Source organism: Cyphomyrmex costatus, unplaced genomic scaffold, assembly GCF_001594065.2.
Source record: "Cyphomyrmex costatus isolate MS0001 unplaced genomic scaffold, Ccosl1.0 scaffold100, whole genome shotgun sequence".
NCBI classification, from domain to species: domain Eukaryota; kingdom Metazoa; phylum Arthropoda; class Insecta; order Hymenoptera; family Formicidae; genus Cyphomyrmex; species Cyphomyrmex costatus.
In genome coordinates, this window is record NW_017274955.1 from 880,369 (window position 1) to 907,412 (window position 27,044).

Below are 27,044 nucleotides of genomic sequence, written 5' to 3' on the forward strand. Positions count from 1 at the left end.
GCGTTCTCAGCCTCCGTCGAGCGTTCTTGACAGCACTCGACAGTCGATCGTCCGACTAACGCCTTCCGTGCATCCGTATAGCTATGGCGTTCCTCATTGCGACGAGGTAACGTCCTTTGATTATTCGCGTCGCGATATTTACTGGTGTATACTCGCGTACGCAAACTACACGCGACATAATACTGCCGACCGCGAACCCTGCGTCCGTCTCGCATCGGGGATTTAAAGATCCCGACACGCGTTTGTTGTATTCGAGTCGTAATTGACACCAGCGTTTTTCTGTTACGGTCTTGTACAACGTCCCGTCTATTATTCATATCGTCGACATATACACAGGCACACCATGGACATAGAAATATAGGGACAGAGCATTAGCTCCGAAGATAAGCGAGGGGGGTTATCCTGAAATGCGGGGGGCGATTGTGCCTAAATTTTATTGGCTACAGCTATGCGCATACAAAAGTTGCATACACGTTATGTATGTTCACTTTGAACTGGCAATTAATAACTTCAATTAATAATACATCAGTTAGTTTTATCTATCAGGAACTATAGAACTATTAAAAATACGTTTAGAACTGTCAATATTTTTTAAATTTCCACCAAATGATACGCATACATGATATATGACGTAAGAACTTAAGAAGCTTTTGTAAAAAATGAATTCTTCCAATATTTTTACTACATTTGCACTAAACAAAAATTGAAATCCGAAATAAATTTATCAAAGACTTAATCGTTATTTTATTAAATAATGTAGGGGAAATGAAATATCTTTTATATATGTATAATGCTTTTTCTCAAAATAATTTCGGACAATTCCACTTATAATTTTCCTTGCACAAGTTCATAAGGCATTGATGGAACAAGCTGTATAATTTCTTTGAAGTGAATCTCACTGTTACACTCTAAACGTTTTAGCGAGATTACTCGAAAGAATTTAGAGGGAAAAATTAAGCAAAGTTATTTATTTAACTCTCCATATTAACACGTAATAGTATGTTTGATATCACGTGTGATTTATTAACGATTAAAGTGTGATAATTCATTAACTAACTAGAGAGAGAGGAGAAAACTAACAGCTAAAAAATATCGTTCGCTATAAATATTTTTCTTAGAAAATTAGGAATTAAAGAAATATAAATTTTAGAATTATTTTTGAAATTATTTTTAGCTGCTATTATTTTTTTAGCTACTAGTTTTTGAGTTCGAACTGTTAACTAACTTTTAAAAAAGCAAATAGTTTTTATTATATTATATTATCCATCGTAAAAATACTTTTCTAACATTCTCGTATTATTAACAATATTAAAGAAATGTTTTGTTAATATCTTAACGATTATAACTTGTTGCTAGTAATGTGAGGTAATTACGTGAATAACAGGTCAGCGTTTCAATTAAATATTAAGGGGATCCTTAAGACAATTAATCATATTGGAAATAGCACTTACACACAGACGATTACGTGTCATTGACACATCATTACATCAATATCTTACTCACGCACGCCACACATATACGTAGAATTTTGTATCGTAATTATGTTTTAATTAGACATCTAAATCTAATTTTAAGAACTTCACGCTGTTTCTTCATGCAAACTACATGCTTGTGGACTACTATTTCTTTAGTACAGATTGCGCAGCTTTTATATAAAACAAATGTTATTACGACGTGCAACGACTTGACAGTTCTGGAGTGCCATATTGGACTCAAAAATGGGGCAATTGTTCACTTTAGAGGAGCCACCTCCAATGACCTTGACCTTGACATATGTTGTCAAGGTCATGATCCTGAGTAACCTCCAACAAGTTTTAGCCGTCACTCGTCCTTCGTTAAAAAGTTATTAATAATCATTGTTTTAAAATTAACATATGATATATAATACATGTATAACATTAAGTACTATTCTACACCTTTCCTTGTTCAGGAACGTTAAACTTTTCACGCGAGGTTAACATTCACCCCCCTCCCCCCCTTGCCAAGGGGCACGCGACTTCCATGATTGTACTGTTGCTATGATTGTACTGTTGGGGCAGACCTCTATCAACGGGGCGGGTGCGGGAAGGGGGTGGGTCGTAGGTCCGGTGTGAGGTAACTGTTTCGCGTAGAAAGTCGAAACCCACGTGCAACAGTACAGGCATGTGACTTTCTATGCGAAAACACTTCCATGATTGTACTGTTGCACGTGGGTTTCGACTTTTTTTTACGCGAAACGAGAGCTATCTCACACCACTAAATGGGTTGGATTAGGTTATTTTTAACAGTAGTGTAGCCCCCCCCCCGCAGGGGGGGCGGAACCTACTGTATCTACACATACGACTTCTATAATTGTACTGTTGCACGTGGGTTTCAACTTTCTACGCGTCTTCATACCACTAATTGTAAATAGGTTGGGTTAGGTTATTTTTTACAGTCGTAAAGCCCCCCACAGAGGGGCGGAACCTATTGCATTCACGTGAAGCGACTCTCACCCCATTTCTTTCTCTGTGAAGGAGCTTGCAACTTCTATGTCGCCTTATGCACCCTATACACCCCTTTGCAAAAATGATACATTATTTTTAAAACTTTAATTTTTCATAACTTTTTAACGAAGGCTAAAACTTGTTGGAGGTTACTCAGGGTCATGACCTTGACAACATATGTCAAGGTCAAGGTCATTGGAGGCTCCCCTAAAGTGAACAATTATCGAAAATGGTAAAGAAGAACTCAATTTTGAAATTTTTCATTGTTTTCAGCATAGATTCTACCTCACAGGCACGTATTAATGCGTATACTTTAATTCTGTAAAAGGATTTTTGAATCTGTAAATGACAAAAAAAATATTTACGATACAAAAATTATACGATTTAGTCGGTAATACAAGAGGCTTTAGGATCCCCTTAAAAACTCAAGAAAATTTAGTTTATAAAATAAATATACGAAGATCGTTCGATAACTAGGTAAAACTCTGCGAGATGGCGTTATAATGAACTGTGTAGTATATGGCCAAGAACATTATTCAAACATGAATTCTGTGCAGTAATTAAATATTTTTATTTAAAAAAGTGGATAGCTGCGCAGATTAAAGTCGAGTTGGACGAAATTTACAGGGACTCTGCACCAGCGTTGAAGACCGTTTATTATTAGATTAATGAATTCAAAAGAGGCCGGGAAACCATGAACCAAAGATGAAGTACGCCTGGGACGTTCAATTGAAGTCGCTACGCCAGAAATGATTGAAAAAATCCATCGTATCATCATAGAAGATCGCCGAATAAAGGTGCGTGACATAGCTGAGATTGTAGGTATCTTAGTAGATAGAGTGCATAATATCCTGCACCAAGAATTAGAAATGAAAAAGCTTTGTACACAATAGGTGCCGTGACCATCGACCAAAAATACAAGCGAAAAGATATTTTGCAGCAGTATTTGTCGATGCTTAAGCGCAATCCATAAGATTTTTGGCATCTATGACCATATACGAGACTTGGATCCATCACTATACACCTGACAAGGGGAGGGCGCGAGGTGTTACTCACCGATTTTAAAAAGACTTATGTATGTTAAAGTACTCTAGTAATAGAGTGCTTTGGCAAAGGAATACGACCCAACTCTCAGCCGCCTTCTCGACTATGGGTTTAACGCGACCGGTATACATATACGGAACTGTAAACTTTAAACCGGTTTTTCTCGAAAACGGCTGACAGTTGGGTCGTATGTATCCCTTTACCAAAGTACTCTATTACTAAAGTACTTTAACATACATAAGCCTTTTTAAAATCGGTGAGTAACACCTCGCGCCCTCCCCTTGTGAGTCAAAACAGTAGTCGAAGCAGTGGACAGCGCCTGGTGAATGTGTGTCAAAGGTGAAGACTGTTTTGTCGGCCGGGAAGATAATGGCCATTGTTTTTGACATTTTCAAGGAATCATCTTCATGGACTAGAAAGTCAGACAGAAAAGTCAAACAGTTACAGGAGCATATTATTCTACACTTCTGAATCGTTTGTACGAAAAGCTGCGAACGAAACGGCCAAGAGTGGGGTACAAAAAAAGTCATCTTTCATCATGATGCTCTAGCTCATACATCCATAATCGCAATGACAAAATTGCATGAATTAAGGTTCGAATTGCTGCCACATCCATTTTATTTCCCTGACTTGGTTCCTTGTAATTTTTTCCTATTCTCAAATTTCAAGATCTGGTTCGGGGGAAAAAAAAAGTTCGTCCAATAAGAAGGTCATCGTTGCTGTGGATGCGTATTTTGAAGGCCTAAAACTTCCTATATTTCCGAAGAGATAAAACACCGCTGGAACTAAGTATGTACATAGAGCTCCACTTTTCGAGACTATATCGAAAAGTGAAAGAGAATTTTCCTGAAAATAGGTGATTTTATTGCTTTTTTAATTTAACTTATCGAACGATAGTATGGACTGATTACGAGTATATATAAATCTAGACTCCGCGCGGTTCGTTTCATGCTCACAACGCTCATAAGGCTCATTATTTATCCTTTAATATTTGATGAACAAGGATAAAATAATTCTTAAGCGTCGGACGGCTTAAATTAGATCTAAATTGGAAGAAATTGATAAAAAAAAAAGCTAATTGTATTACATACGTTTAACACGCAAAGCAAGCCTTAACGAGACACGAGAAAACGGGATAAATCTAACAAAAGTATAGAAAATCGTAATGAATTTTAGAGGAACATTTACATGTCCGCAAAAATATGTTGTTGAAAATAGTGGAAATAAAAAGAAACTAATTATGGCGCTATAAATAAGGTCATAATTTTCACAAATTCTTTAATTAGACATTCATGAAGAACTTGCTCGTAATTGAATAGTCATAAACCTGGTAAAACTGAAATATTAAAATAAAGAAGAGAAACATCGAATCGTTAATTAAGAATTAAACACACGGCATTATGAATTTGCATGTATTTATTTATATGAAAATTCATATAAAGTTCGAAACAAGTATAACAAAATTGATTAAGAGTGCTCTTTATTTAGTAATACGAGCCGACACAATAGTATCATCTCGTGATTGGTCAATTTTTTACGGCTTTACGGCTTAGTGCCTTTTAAAGTGAGGTTGTGGACCCCGTCTAATGGAGTACTGCACTCGCGGTACGCGACGTAAGTCGAGTCTATATCCACCTCATGAGAGCTGAGAGCTCCCGAATTGATTTTGTTCTGCAATAAAGTATCGAGCGTGTCGCGCACTACACCAAGCCACACTAACCTCAATGCAACTGCAAAGTGCAACCCTCGAACGAGCCAGCAAGCGGCGCAACCATCCTTATATATCATACATGGCTCACGCCACGAAACTTGCAGCCGAGAGAGCTACATTCCACCGAACAACAACAATCGAAAGCATCGGGCAGGATCAAAATCAAGCAAGCAAAGATCAGGGTGCCCTTTCTAATGATCAGAGCATGCAATAGTTGCAATAGGAGAATGAAGGAATTGACGCATGACGGTTACTCACAATTAGCGCTCGATGTCCGCGCGACGACGTCCTATCGCTTGGCCGCAGTGCTCGCAGTGTCTCGACGGTCTCGACCTTGGTCCTAACTCTGACATCCCTGTAACAGCTACCACTGCCGGCTATGCGAGTGCACCTTGCATTCATGTCGCGATCTTGAGCGGCGCCAACCATCGGGTGGATAAATAAGAAAGTGAACAAAGCGCAACGAGCGATACGCTGACACGACGCATTCGGCCGATTCGACGTGGCTGCGAGAAATGGGTAAAATTAAGTGAAATATAGAAGACATTAAACGTTTGCGCGACACGACGAAGGAATAATATCCTCGTACGGATGAGCGGGCGAACAAGTAGGTACGCGTTATGCGTACAAGTATTGTACGCACACACGCACGCAAGCAACCCTGCCGGATCAGCGAATCGTCAGCGGGCAGGTATCAATGATTACTACTGAAACACCGACACGACGGCACCGTTTACGCCAAACGAATTGCACGAACCTGCAACCTGCAACGTCAATCTGCGTCCGGAGATGTACGGCAACGTGAGATGACGTGTCCGTCGTAATGTCGTGAACACGCTCACCGCAGCCACTCGGCTCGTCGCTCAGCTGCCGCCGGCGCCGCCGTTACCGCATCGATCGGAGCACCCTCTACTACCCGCGATTATGATTGGCCGCGCGACGCTTTGTTTATACGCCTGTGTGTATAACTGCAAAGGGCGCGTACCGTGGCGCGACGAATGGACGATTTGACAGTCTTGATGAACGAACAAGAAATGATTTCTAGTATTGGCGAGTCTAACAATGGCGGAGAAAAATATACATGTCGTTTATGTTCTTTTTGTCATCGCAGAATTTTACTTCGCCGAGGGAAAGATTCTTCTATCGAGGATTCATGATGTATAAGTGCTAATTTTTTATATACATATGTTGTAATAATTGGAGTATAAACAGCAGTTTCTTTCTTCATCATGTACAAATATATTTATAAAAATCGGATTTTCTAAACATATATATAATTATATGTATGTATATGTATACACGTATCTATACATATACATTAATTAAAAAAAAGAAGTATTGGGATATTTATATATTAACATTTTTCTTGTCCTATATACATACTAGCACTTAAATTTTTAACTAATTGTCGGCACAAATATCGTAATATTATTTATATGATGATGCTTTCTACATCAATTAATGTATTCAAAAGCAAATATTTTCATTTAAAAAAACAAATTCAACTTTCACACACACACAAATTTGCGAATAAAAATTATTAATAGTAAGATAGACATTGAAATTAAGTAATAACCATTTAAACAACTGCCTGTCCATGATTCGCGTGTATATGGGACATTCGAATTGCCAAGTGGGCCGCTCATTTTGCAAAGTTTCATGGATTTCGTTCATATTGCTTGAACTTGAATAGTTTGATGAATAAAGACTCTATGCCGAATAATATACCTGTAGGCTAACTGGTTGCCGAACTGTATAGAGCCGTTAATTTTTGGGCTTTCTCGTCGCAGCGCTCTTTTCGCTTGTCGTTAGTGGGCATGAAAGGCAAGTTTGAAAATGAAATATAGACGTTTCCTTATAGAAAATTGAACGCTCTTTCACGTAAGAATATATACTCTTTTTTCGATCAGACCGGTTTACGACGATGTTTGTCAGTTTTGAAATTTTCAAAATGGTGGCGCGCCTAAAAGGCCAGTCTCAATTTTCTTTTAATATAGCTCTAAATGTAGCTCTAAATGTAGGTCTCTACTTTGTTACTCTAAAAGGACTTAATAGGACACGCGCATTTGTTTGGGAGTAAGTGCTAGGAAAGTGAGGCAATGTCGCTCCGTCACCCTGCCGGGGCGTCATCACGCTCGGCCCAGTCGCGCGCCCAGCATGGGTCGCTGTTAATCTCTGATGACATTTCTGTATATGCATATGAGTTTAAAAACAATTGTTCTCTGTGTTTATTTAAAGAGAGTCTTAGGGTTGAGACTGTCTTTAAGTAATACCTTAATGTGTGTCCGCATTACAATTGTTTTTTTTTTAGTTTTACGTAAAGTATTAAATTACGTAAATATATTAAAGTACGTAAATGCCTCTTGGACTCTTTTCCTAAATCTAATATTGTTTATAAGCATAAACAAGAAAAAGAAGGAAGCCAATAACGATCAAAGCCGGATCACAATGCTTATTATAATTATGTGTGAATTTTATATACTGCGTATGTAGTCCTCTCATAAATCGCGACGTTATTGATGAGTCTAGTAGTAGAAGCCGGGACGAAACGCCAAAATTATGTAATATTCTTCGCAATATATAAGAATTAAAGATTTAATTATTTACAGAATTTTAAATACGGAATTTTAATTTATCATTTTCAGATTTTAATAATATGATCATTCAAAATACTATTAAGATCCATGATGCTTTGAGCATCAAAAATTGTTAATCAATTAAATTCGTGATATTACTGCCGTAGTAAGTATGTATGCGTCAATACTGAAAAGCGTCGCGATTTATGGGGGGGACTACGCAGTATATAAAATTCACACATAATTATAATAAGCATTGTGATCCAGCTTTGATCGTTATTGGCTTCGTTCTTCTTCTTGTTTGTGTTTATCATTTGTACGGTCCTAAAAAGATTTTAATAATTGTTTATAAGATCAATTGCAACGACTGTGATGCATAGGACAAACAGGAAGAAAACTGAAAACTAAAAATATTAAATTAGTTTAATATCATTGAAGAGCGTCAAACGCGACGGCGGGGAACAGCATTCCGGTGGAGCAGGATGAGGGAAATAATGGGCGCGTGAATGGGAGAAGCTCTAAATCGGTTATTACGGATCATAGGTTGCATTGCGGACATAATTCCGATTGGAATAATGTTGAAGTTCTGGATACTGAGAAATTTTATAATAAGCGTCTATTATCAGAAATGATATATATTAAAAGACAAACCAATGGTTTGATTATACAAAGTGACACCGTTGCTTTAAACTACGCTTATATTGAGTTGCTTAATAAACTATAAGACGTTCTTTTCAAAAAGGTGAGATACGTTGTTATGAGCTATAGTTAGTGCTTTAAAATTTGACCGCAATGTTTTGGTTTAGACTTTTATTATTTGACCGATCATATAACTGACAAGACACTTTGTTCATCTTCATATTCTCATACTTCAATTTTCAATATGTTGACTAATTTTATGCATAATTCTCGTTTCTTATAAATATATGCGATGTACTTGTATTGTATGTGATGACATAGTCATGTGAGCTAGGTGAGCTGATCATTGTGTGAGTAACCTATTTGTGTACTAATAACGAATTTTAATTTTAACCTGAATTTCTCATCACCACTCAGCTTTGTAACTGTTTGAGTATGGATCTTGTCTTATAATTAGTCACGTATCGCATGCAGGAATTGTCGAGATATTATTTTGCGATGCAATATCTTAACTTGTGTGGTAATGGGTGGAATTGTTTGTTGAAGATGACTCGAAATAGAGTTGAAACGTTCAAGGGTTTATATGTCAGATATTATATTTGATTATTATTAAAATTATCGCTATTGTACAACTAGCGCTGACTCCTACAGCCTTTTTACATTGTACACATTGTTTTTAATTGTTTTATCAATATCATTAATATATAATATATTTTTATTTTCTTTATATTTTCTTACTAGACAACGAGAAATTTTTGCATTCAGTCAACCAATCGCTTGACGAGTAATTTCCGTGTCTTAGATTAAACATTTATTTATTAAAAATCATCGACATAAATACATAATACATAAATTTAAAGCCATAATTTACTGCGTTAGAATATTTTTATATCTGAAGAGGGCTTAAATATAAGTCAGAAACATGTGTGGTAGGCCTATGATAATGTCAAAAAGTTTTCATTATTACTTGATTGTATTATTATGATTGTATTATTATTAATTTTTAAATAAACATATAATTTTTTTTTTAGTTACTTTTTTACTCTTATGTGCCTTTTATAATATATTGTTGTATTTTGAATATTAAGGCCCATATTCAGGACGCACTTTTATCGATAAAAGCGCGCTTTTATCTCTGAAATTCTATAGTATATGTGACATAAACTATAGCATGTTAACGCGCTAACATCGTTGTTAGCGCGTTCTGAATACGGACCTATGTGTCCTGTACTATCTTATCTATTTTTAATATTTTAATCTGCAAATTTTGAGATATTTTGTAAAAAAAAACAGGAACAAAAGAAGAAAGAAAAAGAAAAAAAAAAGAATATGATTATAAATTATGATATTGGTTTTGTGTAGAAAGTTCTTCTTTATAATTTCAGTCGATAATCTTGGATAGTGTATTAACTGATCTAGAAAAAGAATACTTGTTCTATAAAGAGATGTGGTAAAAATGAAGGGTAATAACCCCGTCATTGATCTAATATATCCATCGCTTTCCTGATATGATAAATATAATATTATCAATAATCTATATGTGTCTCAGATCACATTATTTACAGCGTGTATGTATATAAATTTTATTGTAAAATGCACAAAAGGAATGCTGCAAATGCAAGCATAAGAAAAAAAAACAGTTTGTAATTATTTTTAAAAATCAAATTTAATATTTTTATTGTAATGTATATAATAACGTTGCACACATAAAAAATGTGTAAAATTGTAAAAATGGTACTTAGTGATCTTAGTGTTTATTAGAGTATATAATGAACACATATCTGTTATGGCGGTAGCTCTATGGGTCCAATTAACAAATCATGGTCTCGTCTGAAAGCAAAAAAATGATATATGCCTAATTATTGTTTGTAAATCATTATTGTAAAATCTTGTGATTTACTTAAGGCGTCAATTATCGCTATTAAAATACATAAAATACATGTACATGTATGTATATTTACACAAAAAAAATTTAATTGAATATAAAAAAATTTCAAATACAGCACATATGTAGATATGTATCTTTATATGCAGTATAAATGCATATATATAATAATTATATATTCCGGTACTATGTTCATTTATTATATACCTACATTTAAAGCAAATTCTGCATATAAAGTATTATATAAATTTGTATGCTGTATACGCGGAATTCTCTTTGGTAATTATTTACAATAGGGGAGGCAGCACCGATGACTTTGACTTTGATATATGTTGTCAAGGTCATGACTCTGAGTAACCTCCAACAGGTTTTAGCCGTCACTCGTCCTTTTCATTAAAAAGTTATTAACAATCATAGTTTTAAAATTAACGTATGCTATACATGTATGATATTAAGTACCATTCTACATCTTTCCCTGTTCAAGAACGTTAAACTTTCCATGCGAAGTAACTGTTATCCCCTTCCCCCCTGTCAAGGGGTATACGACTTCCATGATTGTACTCTTGGGGGAGACCTCTATCGACGAGGTGGGTGCGGGAGGGGGGCGGGCCGTAGGCCCGCCCACTTGCACCCCCCCCGCCGTGTGTGTGTGTGTACGCGCGCTACATATAGCAACAGTATAATCATGGAAGATGTGTGTCTCTTTGCAGCGGGAGGAGGGGGGTGAAAGTTACTTCGCGTGGAAAGTTTAACGTTTCTGAACAGAAAAAGGTGTAGAATAGTACTTAATATCATTCATGTATAGCAGAATGGAGGCGGGAGCCATTAATTAAATAATATATAGCAGAAATAATACGTTAATTTTAAAACTATGATTGTTAATAACTTTTTAACGAAGCACGAGCGACTGCTAAAACCTGTTGGAGGTTACTCAGGATCATGACCTTGATAATATATGTCAAGGTCATCGGTGCTGCCTCCCCTATGCTAAATAATTACCGAATTTTTTGCACAAAATTGTTACTTATGATGAAAAGTGAATATTGTACGAGATTTCTAAGAGGAGAAAATCATAGGTCCGTCCAAGTAAGCCGTCAAAATAAACATCGAACATCCATGCGAAAAAGGTGTTACTACGTATTTGGCGGGATCAGAAGGGCATGATCCATTATGAGTTGCTCCGAAAAGGTCAAACCGTAACTGCTGAGCTTTATCATCAACTGATTCGTGTAAATGACGTTCTTGAAGAAAAAGGCCATTTTCTGGCAGTGAAAGAAGGAAGATGATACAGGATAATACCCGACCCTATGCAGCAAAAAACATTCTGGAAACTATCATATGTCCGATTTAGGCTGGAAAATGCTTCCTAATGCGGCGTATTCTCCAGATTTAATCCCTTCGGGTTATCACCTATTTCGAGCCAGTAATAAAGCTACACCGATTCTAAAACAGATCCTCTGAGAGGGGGAGGGGGAGGGGCGAGGAAGACCCGTGGCGAGGGAGATATGACATCACGGGAGAGGAGTGGATAACGTCACGGTTGCGGGCGAGGGAGTATGACGTCATAGGGAGGAAGGAGGATGACGTCACGGATGCTGGCGAGGGGTATAACGTCACGGGAGGGGAGGGAGATGACGTCACAGGATGAGGAGGAGGAGGTGACGTTTTAGATGATGACGCCGCAGGGTTAGGGGGATGACATCGTGGGGAGTGATGTTACAGGGTGGTAACGTCGTGGAAAATTAGCGCGGGGAGAGGAGAGAATTACGAGGCCCGCGTAGGTGTAGTCGCCGCGGTGTATTACGGTGTATGACGTCACGCGGGGTCAGTAGCCTCCAAGCGCTGTCCCTCCGGGCGCGGTCCGCCGCCGCCGCGTTCGGCGCTCCGAACGGGACATGCAAATCGCGCAGGTTGACGTTTTACAACAGCTTATCTGAACGGAACAATGGACACCACGGTTCATATGGAGGAGCCTGATATGTTACAGCAGATGCTCGAGAGAATCGTTTCAACAGAGAGAAACCAAGACTTAATCAAGAAGGCGAAAGTGATACTGAATCAACTGAATAAGGGAGACATGGTTTGCAGGCTAAATAAATCACTGTACGGGTTGCGACAGGCAGGTCGCCAATGGCACGCAAAACTTGCCGCTACGCTCCAAGGATTCGGCCTGACGCCGACCGAGGCTGATCCATGCATCTACCATGACAAAAATAATCATGTTTTTCTGCTCATCTACGTGGACGACATCCTGATCGCTTCTCGGGATATATACCATATATGTCATCAAGGATTTAAAGAAGAAACTCGCCGAGGTATTCATGATCAAATACCTAGGGGACATGAAATACTGTCTTGGAATAGAGGTATCACAAAACAGGGAGGGAATGCACCTCTCTCAGACTGGCTACATACGTGATATTCTGAACAAATTCGGAATGACTGACAGTAAACCCGTGCGGAGCTCCATGGAAACCGGTATCAAGCTACACAATAGCGGAGATGACCAAATCACTAACGACCTCGAAATGCCATACCGAGAACATTTAGGCTCGCTGATGTACATCGCACAAGGAACTCGCCCGGACATAGCTCATGCGGTGAATGCATTAAGTCAATGGAACTCATGCTTTAAGAAGATATATACTGGATCTGTGCAAAAAGGGTGCTTAGATACCTTAAAGGAACCATTAATCATGGCTTAATCTACACCAAATGCAATAATAACCTCATCGGATATACGGATGCCGACTGGAGGAGTTGCGGACTTGACCGCAGATCATATACAGGAACTGTTTTCTTGTTATCCAATGCTGCCATATTGTGGGAATCAAGAAAGCAGAGGACAGTGGCTCTATCATCGACTAAAGCCGAATACACCGTTGTCAGCGATGCAGCAAGAGAAGCCATCTATTTGTCTAGAATCCTGACGGAGATAGGTCTCTCGTCGAAAGTATCGAAGGTATCGCTGCATCATGATAACCAAGGAGCTGGGAAGCTGGCTGTTAATCCAGCGTTTCATTCTCGCTCCAAGCATATAGATATCCGATGTCACTTCATCAGGCAAGCCTTAACAGACCATCAAATTGATCTTATTTACGGAGGAGATGACCGCCGATATAACGAAGGCATTACCCAGCTGCAAGCTACAATTCTGCGTTGAAGTAATGGGGATCAAGGATAGATCTCTCGGATAGATTTCTGTTAAAATCTGAGGGAGGGTATTGGCAATACAGCAAATTCCCCACAGATCGTTGGGGTTATTCCAATGGACTGTCACGCGCTTCGACTCGTTGAGTCGCCTTTCTACATTCTTCGTGAACTACGTTCTTCTTCATTCTATACAAAACCGTACCATTCGCACGCTTGCTTGCTTTACCCTTTTTGTGACGGAAACGAATAAAGAGTTTGGATTTTCTACGCATAATCTGTACAGTGTTACTTGTCGCATCCCTGTCACATCGCGCTATTCAGCAAAATAAACTTTTAAACTTTTAACTTCGTCAAAAATCATCGTATCGAGATGTTATAAAAGCATTTTAAAGCTTGAAATTTGTACTTTTCAGACTTCAAAAAATTATCTTATTGATATTTCGTGAAGTTATATAAATTAAGATATCAAATCTCAAAATTTTTTACAAAATTTGAGAAGTTCTACGGTGCGAACTAAAAGTTGTACATAAATATGGTTTATAGCTTTCGAAAGACTGAATCTTTACCTTTAATTTGTTTTTCTTCTAACCATTGTACGATTTTTATTTCGCGCCGTACAACCTCACAAATTTCGTATAAAATTTTAAGATTTGATGCATCTTCATTTTTGTTTGTATAATTTCATGAAATTTCGGCAAGACACTTTCTTAAATAATTGTCCTGAAAAGTACAAATTCCAAGCTTTTAAACATCTCGATACGATGATTTTTGACAAAATTATTCTATCTCGAAGTTCGACTATTTTTGCAGGGTGGAACAGGTGATGCTTTAATTTTGTCGAGTAGTGTATTAATTTATTATGGAATTTTTTTATAATTTTTATAATTTCAAGAAATTCTTTTTTGGAAAAAGTTTTTTTTTTAGAAAAAAAAAGCAGAAATTTTACTTTAAAATTTACCTGTAAATATCCGCGTTATGCTGTCGGACGATCTACAATAAGTTTCGAATGATGAGTCGTAATTTATCAAAGTTTGTCTGGCGTCCTCGCACCAATTCCAAAAAATGATCTTCTGATTTCGTACGGTGAGATCCGACAAGAGTAATGCTAGGTTTTTCGCGACTGTAGCATCAATCCTAAGCACGTGACGACCTTCCACTATCACTGGTAACCTTGTCGGTTCTTTCTTATCGCACCTATAGATATGCAACAAAGTCGCAATTCCGAAGTAACTGTCTTTTTCAAACGCAAACAAGATATGTAGTGCGGAAAAAATATAAAGTGTATAGTATCTATACATAATATTGCTCTTTACGATGGAAATAATTGTTTTTGTAAGGAAAATATTCTCTAAAATAATTTTAAAAGAAACGGAAGATTACTTAAATTAAAGATTTAATCTGGAAAAAAAACAATACTTAACGAAATAATAATTATTCAATTTGCCAAGATATTGAATGCCGTTTAAAATTTTGCGGTACTTAACATTTTTTTAAAGATACTTAGCATATGCGCGAGTTTGAATAAATTTTTACGCGGATTTGCGGTGGGACTTACCACGACATTACTTGCTCTCGAAGGTACTCTGCTGCTGGGAAGCTCAGGGATTGCTTGGGCGATACGAAAAGCATGGTCAAGCCATCAACGATTCGCTCTTCGATCAATAACCCTGGTCGGGCCGCAAAATAGAGTAAAAGAATTAGATTAACCGCAATCCCAGCGATCATACCGTATTCCAAACCGATCGTCAAGCAACATAATAACGTCACTATTAACGGCACTAGATCAATTTCTATTCAACGCAAACAAAAAAAAACGGTTAATTTTAGATAAACTGGCTAAAAACATGAGAGAGAGAGAGAGAGAGAGAGAGAGAGAGAGAGAGAGAGAGAGAGAGAATTTATACTGAAGTATTAATACATTGTGTAACAGTGGAGGATAGTTTATAGCGCGGCCGGGCACGAGCGCACGAGCGAAGCGAGCGGTGCCGACCTATAAACATATGCCCCCACTCGCTACACATAGAATTTTTCATTACAAGTGCTCGTCGTAATGTGCCCTATACAGCAACGTTTTTGCGCAGAAGAGTGTGATTAGAGAAATAACTCAACGGCTTGAGGTATTGGCTATTTACCGCACGCAAAAGCGTTGCGGTATAGGTAGGGCACATTACGTGCACGCGTGATGAAAATTAAATAAAATACTTTCTCAAACGTTGTGTTATGCTTTTGTATCTTACCCGTAGCTTTCAAAATAGAATTTAACGTATAATTACAGTAACAAATAGCAATCACAGCTACATAAAGAATTTAATTTACAAAGTATACAGAATAAGGGCAAAGAGCCAGTAACAATAATCAATTTAAATTTAAAAAATAATAATAACAATCATGTAAATAAAGTAACAAAGAAGTTTAATATAATAAATAAATAATACATACGTTTCGACTCCGATCGGGTCATTTTCAATGTTACTGCAGTTAAAAAATTTTAAACCATGATTAAATTACAAAAAACATTAATATAGTTTCTACAAAAATTACAAATAGTTAAGTCGTTGTGTTTCTAATTTCGCATTCTTCGTTCTGTTCAATGTTGTAAGTCAAGTTAGCAATAAATAGACAATCTAAGTAGTGGCAATGAAATTAAAGAGAATTAATATTAAGTCACATAGATTTATAATTGTAAATATATATAAGTGTACTTTATATAGTTGTATATGTAACATCTTTTCTATAGTCAAACGATAAAAAGAAGAGAGAAACGAGTTTATAGTCATTCATATTGTGATGGCACAATTTACTTTTTTAGAACAATTTTACAGTTACTTAATTGCGTTAGAGAGACATAACTGATATTTCAGACGGCTTCATATGATAATGTTAAACAGGAAGATATTGAGGAAGGAGAAATGGTAAAAGAGAGTGGAGACAGAAGGAAGATATTAGGAAGGGAAAGAGAATTAATGATATTAGAATACAATTCTGGTAATGAATCTGTATCATTTTGCCTATTTATACCATGTATTTGTTTTTCAACCACCATTTCAGATATTAATCTTTTGTTGTATGTTTTATATCTAATATCTCCACTTTATCCAATTTAAAACGTACAATAATTCTTAAATAGCAAAACTCCTGTATAAATAAAAAACTAACTTGGAAATAAGAAAAGGGCACTAGGAGTCAAGCGCAGATAACTTCACGCAACGCCGATATATATCAAGCAAATCTATTTATTACAAACAATTAAGCTTATATGTTTCGGCTCATTTTTTAGCCTTCTTCAGAGACAATAAAAAATAATTTAAAAATAACAAAGTATAAAAAGATGTTTAATCATAGTGAGCTCCCTCACAACCAAGAAATAAATTATGATGACAATTTCATTTTAAAGAACACAATTAAATGAATAAAAAAAGGCAAGAAATAAAAAGAGAGCTGAAATTCTGGGAAAACAATTTTCTAGAATCTCTTAGAAAAATAATAATTTCCAAATTAAATTTATCGTAATTACAATTATTTTACCGGGAGTGAGGAAACTCAGCATGTTCACAACGATACTATATTGCAAACAATCTCAAGACCGATCTTCAGAATAATTTAGGCCAATCAGTCTCAAACACAGTGAGTCACAACAAATATTTTAACAGTATTAAATTAAGTTATGAAATCACAATTACAAACCGACATGGAGGGGCTTCCCAAGATCTACTTCCTGATCATAGACAGGATATAAATAGCGTTGTTGTCTGTCACGTCTGTCTAGTCAGTCTCGCTTGTGCACAGTGGTTGAGTCTTAGCATTTGATATTGTAATTTGATTATGACATAAAAATGTTTTCATTTTTATGTCATAAGTAATCATAAAATTGTTCTAAATTTTCAGTGAATTCATTTATGCATATTGTGATGATCATACAAGTCTATCTGGGTATTTTTTAAAATTGTCAACTTATTTCACCTAATATGTTAAATCTACCCCTTTAAGAGGTAGTTTTCACCTTTCAAAGTGGACTCTTGCCGATAAAAAAAATATGTATCAAATATTTTTCATAGTTCTACAAATTTGCAAAGTTTTATCAAAATCGGTGAGTGACACCTCTGTAGGTTTACTCGTCAGAGTTTATCGTTAGAAATTATGCAAAAGGTGTAGAGGACGTAAATACGGCGTATAGACAGCTGAAAAGTATTTCTCAACTCGGCATATATAGTCTAGGTTTAATCAAAAATTTTTTGCCAATGGTTTTAGAATATATCATAAAAGCAGGTTTCGAAGTTTTTGACCTATTTTTTTTTTTGTATAGATTGAAAATTTGTAGGGAATGGTCTTATTTTTATGTCAGATTTGTATTCAACGACTTAAAATACATAAGAATAGCTAGGTTTTTATCAGAGTACAGGATACTTTTTTTGTAGGTCTGTGTAATTATTAAATAATTCCGCTATTTCAATGTGTAACATATGTATTAAAATATATTTATTTTTTGAACAAAATGTTTTAATAATAATTAATTATTTAATTATAACACATAAGAGTTTTAGTAATATTTTTTTGTTTGAAGCTAATCGAACATATAACGTGTGCATAAAAACCATACTGTTTAAAAAAATAAGTCTTCGATTGTATATGTTAAATGTATAATTTAGACTGAACTCTTAAGACTCTCTCTCTCTCTCTCTCTCTCTCTCTCTTTACGTTCGTAAATAAAACTTTTATAATAAGCTTTCCAAATCTAATTCTCTTTTTATCGATAAATTAGAAAATATAAACGACCGAAAAAAAACATATTTGAAGAGCAGCATGATTTCGAGACATTTAGAAAGTATTTACAAAGTAATTTTAGTATCTTACTCTTTGTTCTCCAAAGAAGAATAAAAATGTGTGTTTCGAACATATAGAACATTGCGATCATGATGACAGCCGCTAACGTGGCTTTGGGAATAAATGTGAAAGTAGATATCAACTGGTTGCATGCCAAAATTGTTATCACCAAACTGCCAGTGATAACACCACCCAACGGTGTTTTGACGCCAGACGAATTGTTAATAGCGGTACGAGTGAAACTTCCAGTTATAGGCATTGATTTCACAAAGCTACCGCATATGTTACAAAGCCCAAGCGCTAGCATTTCTTGATTGGCGTCAAGAGTCTTTCCTTTCGCTGCAAATTTACCAAAAATTTTTGGACACGTAAGTATAAGTTTCGCTTTATAAATCATTATCAAAGGAAGCAGCTAAAGAGTCTTTCCTTTTGTTGCCAAAAATTTTCGGACATATAAATAAATTTCGTTTTATGTGTGAATTATTATTAAAAAAGACAATTAAAAATTCCGATAACTCTTATTAACTCATACATCAGTAATTCGTAATATTCGGTCGGTAAATCTACTGAAAGGCGAGTAGGAGTCTACCTTTCTCTTTTAAAAAATCAAATTTTTTAAAAAATTTATTTTTTAATTATACACATTTGCTTCAGAGATCATCGAATAATTTGTAAATTAAACTAGATATCGTTACACACAAAAAAATGAATTCTTAAAGAAATGCATATATGCTTTAATTTAAGAATATTTTATTATTAGAATAGCGCCAAGGATAAATAATCTCCGATTGAAAATAAATTATTCTTGAAACAAAGTGAAAAATGTTCTTACAATTAGTTGAAAATTAATTTTACTTTAATTAAAGAATATAGTGGCATTCGTTCAAGATTAAATATGCTCGTATTAATATTATTTTTCCTTCAATGACACGTTTCATCAACTTAATGAAAGCATAAAATTATTTTAATTCAAACGATAAATATTCTTATATAAACATTAGTGATTTTACCGGATTTAATGCATTAAATGCTTAACACAGACTTATCTATATATCTCCGTAACCAAAACTAACACTTGTAAACTTTCCTTTCTTAACTTAAGATTTGTGTAAGACCGTCGATATTGAAAACAAGTAAATATGAAATCGACCTATGACGGTCAAAAACTGAAAACTCCTAGAAAGCACATGTACATTTCTTTATCTAGTAAAAAAACTTGAACTGTTACTCAATTACTTATATATAATTAACCAAAGGAAATATGATACCTCAGGAGTATTATGTGTGCAACGGAACGCAGCCCTTGTCGTAACAGCCGAGAAATGCCGATACCTGTACAAGCAGACGGATCTGCTGCAGCGGATTCATTGCTCATCTCACTCATGTTATTTATGGGTAGCAGATTCGCTGCGGCAGATCCGCTTGTATGTACAGCAATCCGACGTTTCTTTGCCGCTGTGACGAAGTCAGCCGTTTGTTACAATGTAGGTTAGGCAAAACGAGCTGAACGTCACTTACCTTTGAAAGTTTGAATCACATTTGGAAACATATCCCACGAATACAACATTTCACTTACGAAATTATCTTCGTTCACTTTCTTTATTTCCGTCATCTTAATTGATACTGGCGTCTGCCGACATCACCGAGTTTCATATACACACTTTTGCCCGCGAACGCGCAACAAATGAACATAGAATAATATAAGTCGAGCGCATTTTCAAATATGTAATTCTTAATCCAAAAATGAATAGCTTTCAAATAATGTGATTGAGCTTATTAGAACAATATAACGGTTTTAAAAACAAGAATACGATTTCAAGAATAAAATACGAGGGTCGTCTGAAAAGTTTTGAGCCTAACATAGAAACAAGTAATTTTTCGGTCAAATTCAATTTTATTTTTCCACATAGTCTTCTTTTAAGTCGAAACATTTTTTCAAAAGAACATGTTTGTCATATATTGACTAAAGAATTAGGCATACGTAAGTTAACCACGCGTTGGGTGCCGCGCTTGCTCACTCTGAATCAAACGCATTCGAATGAACATTTCTAAGGCTTTGTTGGAGCGGTTTAAGCGAAACGAATCGAACTTTTTGCGTCGATTAATAACGGTTGATGAAACTTGGGTCCACCACTTCACTCCTGAAACGAAAGAACAATCAAACAGTGGACTGCGAAGGGTGAACCTGCTCCGAAGAAAGCGGAGACGGTTTTATCGGCGGGAAAGGTGATGGCGACTGTGTTTTGGGATAGTCATGGAATTGTGTTGATCGACTATCTTGAAAAAGGTAAAACAATAACAGGGATGTACTACGCATCATTATTTGACAAGGTGAAAACAGAAATTGAGAAAAAACGACCGCATTTGAAAAAGAAGAAAATGCTGTTCCATCAAGATAACGCACCGTCTCACACTTCGGCGGTCGCTATGGCAAAAATTCACGAATTGCGGTTCGCATTAATTGACCATCCATCGTATCATATTCACCAGATCTGGCCCCCAGTGACTTTTTTCTGTTTCCTAGGCTCAAAGTTTGGCTCGGAGGACAGAAATTTTCATCGAACGAGGAGGTCATCGCTTCCGTAGACGCCTATTTTGCAAAACAAGACGCTCAGTATTATTTGAATGGATTAAAGGGGTAGAAACATCGCTGGAAAAAAAGGAATGACTTAAAAGGAGACTATATGGAAAAATAAAATTGAATTTGACCGAAAAATTACTTGTTTCTATGTTAGGCTCAAAATTTTCAGACGACCCTCGTATACTTCGCATAATTTTTTATTGATGCAAGTAAACATTTGTAATTAAAGAGAGTTTTTCATACTTAAAGAAAGCAAATAGCATTTAAGAATAAAAATATACGTGAATCAAGAATTCATTTTTTCTGTGTACAAAATTTAAAAAAGAAGTCCATATTTTGCTTTATCGACGCAATATTTCCTTCTATCATGCACTTTTAATTGAAGTTAGTTCCTTTTAAATTTGCGAGCAATATTTACTCACCAAATGCTTTAGCGATGGCGATACTCTCTAAGACGGCTACAAATGGTATCGTGAGGACGCTGCTACCAAGTTCGCTGACTATTTCTGTGAATGTATATGTACGGCTTCCGTTTACAATGGTAAACGGAGGTAAAGAAAACGGTGGTAAACCCTCAGTTATGTTGCCCGTAATTTGGAAAGGCTTGATTTCATAAGAAAATAGCACGTAAGCTATGAGAATTCCAATCATCATGACTATGGCGTTTCTGGCCAAGGCGATTAGCCACATGAATTTTTCAAAAGGAGTTCCTAGCTTTTTACCGGGCAGTTTCTATTTTTTTGAAAATTTCATTTTATTAATCATATCTTCATTGTAAATATTAAAAATATCCGTGTGAAAATAAAAAGTGCATATTTATTAGGAGTATAAATGAGTTTCCGCCGTTTGATAAAAGATGGCGCCACCAGTATGTTATGGTTAAAATTGTCTGCTGTAAAACGTTATACCGTAAGTTTGGACATCTGGCAACAACATAACCTTGAAATATTAGCGATTTTGTATCAGCATCATATATCTTTTTTCGTGTGAAAATGTCAAGTTTTGAGCCGAATAAGCGTCATTGCAGGAGCTTTTGATTTACTTCTTTAATTTGAAGAAATCTGCAGTTGAGGCGCATCGATTGCTTGTAGAAGCATATAGTGAGGCTGCCTTAAGTAAGAGAAGTTGCCGTAAGTGGTTTCAAAAGTTCAAGAACGGTAAATTTGACGTCGAAGACAAAGAACGTAGCGGAAAGCCGAAAGTGTACGAAGACGCGGAATTGGAAGCATTATTGGATGAAGATTCGTGCCAAACGCAAGAAGCACTTGCACTTACATTAGGAGTGACTCAACCAGCAATTTCACATAGCTTAAAATCATTGGGAATGATTCAAGAGCAAGGAAATTGGGTTCTGTATGAACTGAAACCAAAAAACGTTGAACGCCGATTTTTCACATGTGAAATGCTGCTTGCCAGGCATAAACGAAAGGGTTCTTTGCATCGTATAGTCACTGGTGATGAAAAATGGATCCACCACAATAACCCAAAGAAGAAGAAATCATGGGGACCACCTGGCCATACTTCAACATCGACAGCCAAGCCGAACATTCATGGAAAAAAGCTCATGTTGTGTATTTGGTGGGATCAGCTTGGTATTGTGTATTATGAGTTGCTCAAACCGAACGAAATCATTACTGGGGCTCTCTACCAAACACAATTGATGAGATTGAGCCTAGTACTCAAGGAAAAACGCTCCCACTACTACTCCAGACGCGACAAAATTATTCTTCTGCATGATAATGCTCGTCCACATGTTGCGGCGCCGGTCAAAACCTACTTGGAAACACTCAATTGGGAAGTTTTACTCCACCCGCCGTATTCACCAGACATTACTCCTTCTGATTACTACTTGTTTCGATCGATGGCGCATGGCCTGTCTGAGCAACACTTCATATTATATGAAGAAAAACTGGGTCGATTCGTGGATAGCTTCAAAAGATGACCAGTTTTTTCGACATGGAATCCACCAATTACCAGAAAGATGGGAAAAAGTAGTGGCTAGCGATGGACAATACTTCGAATAAAACATTAGGTACCGTTCTTTCACAATAAATGCCCAATTTTTGATAAAAAATGGGGCATTTATTGTGGAAACTTATTTATACTCCTATTAAAAGAAGACTACAGTGATTATTTGGCATTTAATCCTAATTGAAAATAAGATTTTTTTAATGGTTAATTACCTGATGTGCAAAAATTTATACAATTTTTAAGGAAAAAATTTACCAAAGCGACACTGACTTGTTAATTCTTATACCCGAATAAAGGACCCCGCTGAATCCTTATGGGAAATGGCTTTCGGCTAATTTAAAAAAAAAATTGAATATCTTGTAGTTCTCAACACGTAGAACAAAAGTGTCCATGGCCACAGTCCGATCACGGGTAGTTTTCGAGATACAGCTCTCCAAAGTTAGACTTTTCGTATCTTATTGCAGCGTAATGCGGGTGCAGTCAATGTCGATGTACGATGATGCTTATGATTAAAGTAGACGTACAGGTGCTTGCTTGTTTGTTTGTATACACGCACGCACGCACGCACGCACAGGAGAAAGGGTTTGAAGTCATAAAATACTGCGAGAGTGACAAACTGTAGGTTTATATCTCTGCTGACCCACACGCACACACACGCACGCGCACACACACACACACACACACACACACACACACACACACACACACACACACACACACAAAGCAAGCAAGCAAGCACCTGTACGCCCACTTTAATCATAAGCATCATCGTACATCGACATCGACTGCACCCGCATTACGCTGTAATAAGGTACGAAAAGTCCAACTTTGGAGAGCTGTATCTCGAAAACTACCCGTGATCGGACCTTGGGGCCATGGACACTTTTGTTCTACGTGTTAAGAACTATAACATATCAAATTTTTAAAAAAATTAGCCGAAAGCAATTTCCCATAAGAATTCTGCATTATTAGCAATAAATTATTAGGAATAAAAAAATTTTTATTTGACACTAAGGAGTTTCGATTAAAACAGTGCTAATAAAATACTAAAATTTTTCCTACGGACAATTATCTAATAATAATTTTTGTAATTTGTGTGCGTGCGTGTGTGCAATTTGGTAATTTTTAATCAATTTACCTTGAGAATAATTAGTATCACCATTGAGCATATTCCTAGCACTGTATCCCAAAGTTGGGTTTCATTTATATGCCAAATAACATTTGAAATAGAATCGATAAAGGAGTTACTACGCCCTTTAATACCTAGTAAGGTACCTAATTGGGAACTAGCGATAATAATCGCCGCAGCATTACTGAAGCCGCAAATTACGGGCATGCTTATAAAGTCTATGAGAAATCCCAAATGAAGTACTCCCATGATTGTGATTACGACGCCTGATAAGAAGCATACGAGTATCTGAAAATGATTTCATTCAAATCAAACATTGTTAAAAACAAATTAAAATAAACTATATATCTTGCAATAAAATCACATCATCAATTATAAATATATATAATAATATATCATCAAATATAGAATTATTCCAATTGAATGTAATAAATAACTTAAAAATAAACGCAAAACAAATATATATCAAGGAATTAAAAAATGATTATAATAAATTGTAATATTAACTTGATACAGATATATTAATAAAGTAATTATACATTGTATATATAAAGAATAAAATTTAATTTGTAAACATATTAGACGAGAATTAATAAGCGTCACTTACTGCAATGTCTTTTCCCAAATTGCTCACGTATGTCTGTATCATTAATGACATTATTGCGGTAGGTCCTACCGTCACATCCTTACTACTACCGAAGATTAGATAAACGAAGCAACCCATGAAACTGCTGTATAGGCCATACTGAAGTTTTCAAAAATTCACCAAACGAGAGTTGTCTTTCCAACTATCGTAGATTAGATCAGTTACTCGATGGAGACTTCCTCAAAATACTCAAGAAATTAAATTAATCGAGCGAAAAATTGCTAGTAATTCCACGAGTGTGCGATCTTCATTTTTAAACTAGAATCATCATGAGTCTTAGGATTGTGAACGAAATCTTCACGGACTTCCAAAATAGTTTGAGAATTGTTAAATACTAACTAAAATTTTATTTTAAATGGTTTTAACATTCTAGAATATATAACAATAACAGATTTTTCTAATAGTTTTTTTTTTAAGAATTATCGTTTATGCCAAAGTACCGAAAAACGAGTTTTACTTCGAACGTCATTCACAGAAGGAAGTTTATATTTGCGGCAAGTACACAATTCTAAGTGTATATATGTATATACTAGTGTATATATGTGTATACTAGTATCGTATACTCACCTGTGCCGGAAGTCCAGCCACTACTGCATACGCTATGCCCTGCGGTATTGCGGTCAGACCCACTGTCAATCCTGCCAAAGTGTCCTGCAAAAGTTTGGTCCAACTGTACAAAGGTAGCCATGCTAAAATCGGTATCCTTCGCAGGAGAAGTCTCTTGAGGTTGCAACTTTGGGAGAGTATAACATTCGGCCCTATAATTTGCATAATAAACATGTAAAAACAAAAATCGTTGTAAAAAAAGATTAAAAGAAAAATTTAGATTATAATCTTGTAAATAAAATCTATATGAGAAAATGAAAAGATCGAGTCATGTTAAAAAAAAAGTCTTCAAAAATTTAAACCTTTTTATTTAATAATAATATATTACCATGTAAGGTAACTGATATATTATTAATTAAAGGTGCTAGTTCAAAGTAAACATACATAAAATGTATGCAACTTTTGGTCAATTTTTGAATCGGTGCGCAATCCAAATAGACTGCGTCGTGCGGCATTCGCGGAGCGATGAGGTGAAGGGAACAGCGGAAGGTGGGGGCGCGCTTTGAACTGGCACTTTTAATTAATAATATATCAGTTACTTTTCATGGTAATATACTATTATTAGATAAAAATGTTTAAATTTTTGAGGATTTTTTTGAACATGGCTTGACCTTTTCATTTTTATGATATGATTTTTTTAAGATATTATTTACTTTTTAGAGTACAAATATATCACAAATATATATAAAAAAAGATTTAAAAAAAATATTATATAACGAAAAACAGTGAAATTTGGTGAAAGAGAAGGGTAGTGGAAGTGGATGGTGGGGAGGTGGAAAGAGGTGCGATATGAGTTGAAGTTGGTGGAGGTGTGAGTGAAAGATGAGAGAGGAGAGAGATGCACATGACTGCGGATAGAGAAGGAGAAGAAGGAGACATTACTTCATTTTTTATGAAAATCATCATTTTTCAACTGCTTGTATATCCAGAATGGCTTGATCAATTTTTAATTTTTTTAGCTCAAATTACTCGTGGCGATGCCGCCTTTCAGAATATATTACGATCCAAAATTTTTTATATTTTAATAGTTATGTACCACTGAAAACTAGACCTTGGTGGTTCAGGATAAGAGACTTGTAGTGTCTTTTAAGTTTTTGAACATGGCTGGAGATACTACCGCGTCTCCTGATGTAAGAAATGGATAAAAGTGCATAAAAAGGGAGGCCAGCGCTATGATCTTGACCTTGACACATGTTATCAAGATCATAACCCTGAGTGACCTCCAACAAGTTTTAGCCGTCGCTCGTCCTTTTTTTTTCATTAAAAAGGTATTAACGATCATAGTTTTAAAATTAACGTTTTATTTCTGCTATACATGTATGATATTAAGTACCATTCTACATTTTTCCCTGTTCAAGAACGTTAAACTTTCCATGCGAAGTAACTTTCACCCCCTTCCCCCCTGTCAAGGGGCACACGATTTCCATGATTGTACTGTTGGAGGAGACCTCTATCGACGGGGCGGGTGCGGGAGGGGGCAGGCCGTAGGTCCGCTCCCTTGCATCCCCCCCCCCGTGTGTGTGTGTGTGTACAACTAAATAACATTAATTATTTAATGAATTATACATACATAGCGTCATGATCTTGACACGTTATAATTTTTAGTGCATAAATAAATTTTCACTATTATAATTTGTCACACAATCTGCGAAATTGACTTATATTAATATGTAAAATTGTAGCTTTATAGATGTAAACTTTCGAAGAAAAACGTTTGCAAATAAAAGACTGTCTATTCAGCACAATGCTCAATAAATACTGATACCTTCAACGTTCTTGATAATCTATTACGACGGGAAATACAATGATTTATCAAG

The 27,044-nt window shown here is 35.9% G+C and overlaps 1 protein-coding gene across 1 annotated transcript; it reads right to left on the bottom strand.

The window, feature by feature from the left end:
• Positions 1–10,218: 10,218 nt before the first annotated feature.
• LOC108783588 (sodium-independent sulfate anion transporter) lies at positions 10,219–26,807 on the bottom strand. The gene is made up of 9 exons (XM_018552191.1): positions 26,798–26,807; positions 25,189–25,379; positions 24,583–24,720; positions 23,985–24,263; positions 21,298–21,607; positions 18,325–18,633; positions 15,029–15,263; positions 14,432–14,667; positions 10,219–10,265 (listed from the first exon to the last, which is right to left on the bottom strand). Exons 1-9 carry the CDS (start codon positions 26,805–26,807, stop codon positions 10,246–10,248), a joined length of 1,728 nt encoding a protein of 575 aa, XP_018407693.1. The 3' UTR covers positions 10,219–10,245.
• Between the last annotated feature and the right edge of the window lie 237 nt (positions 26,808–27,044).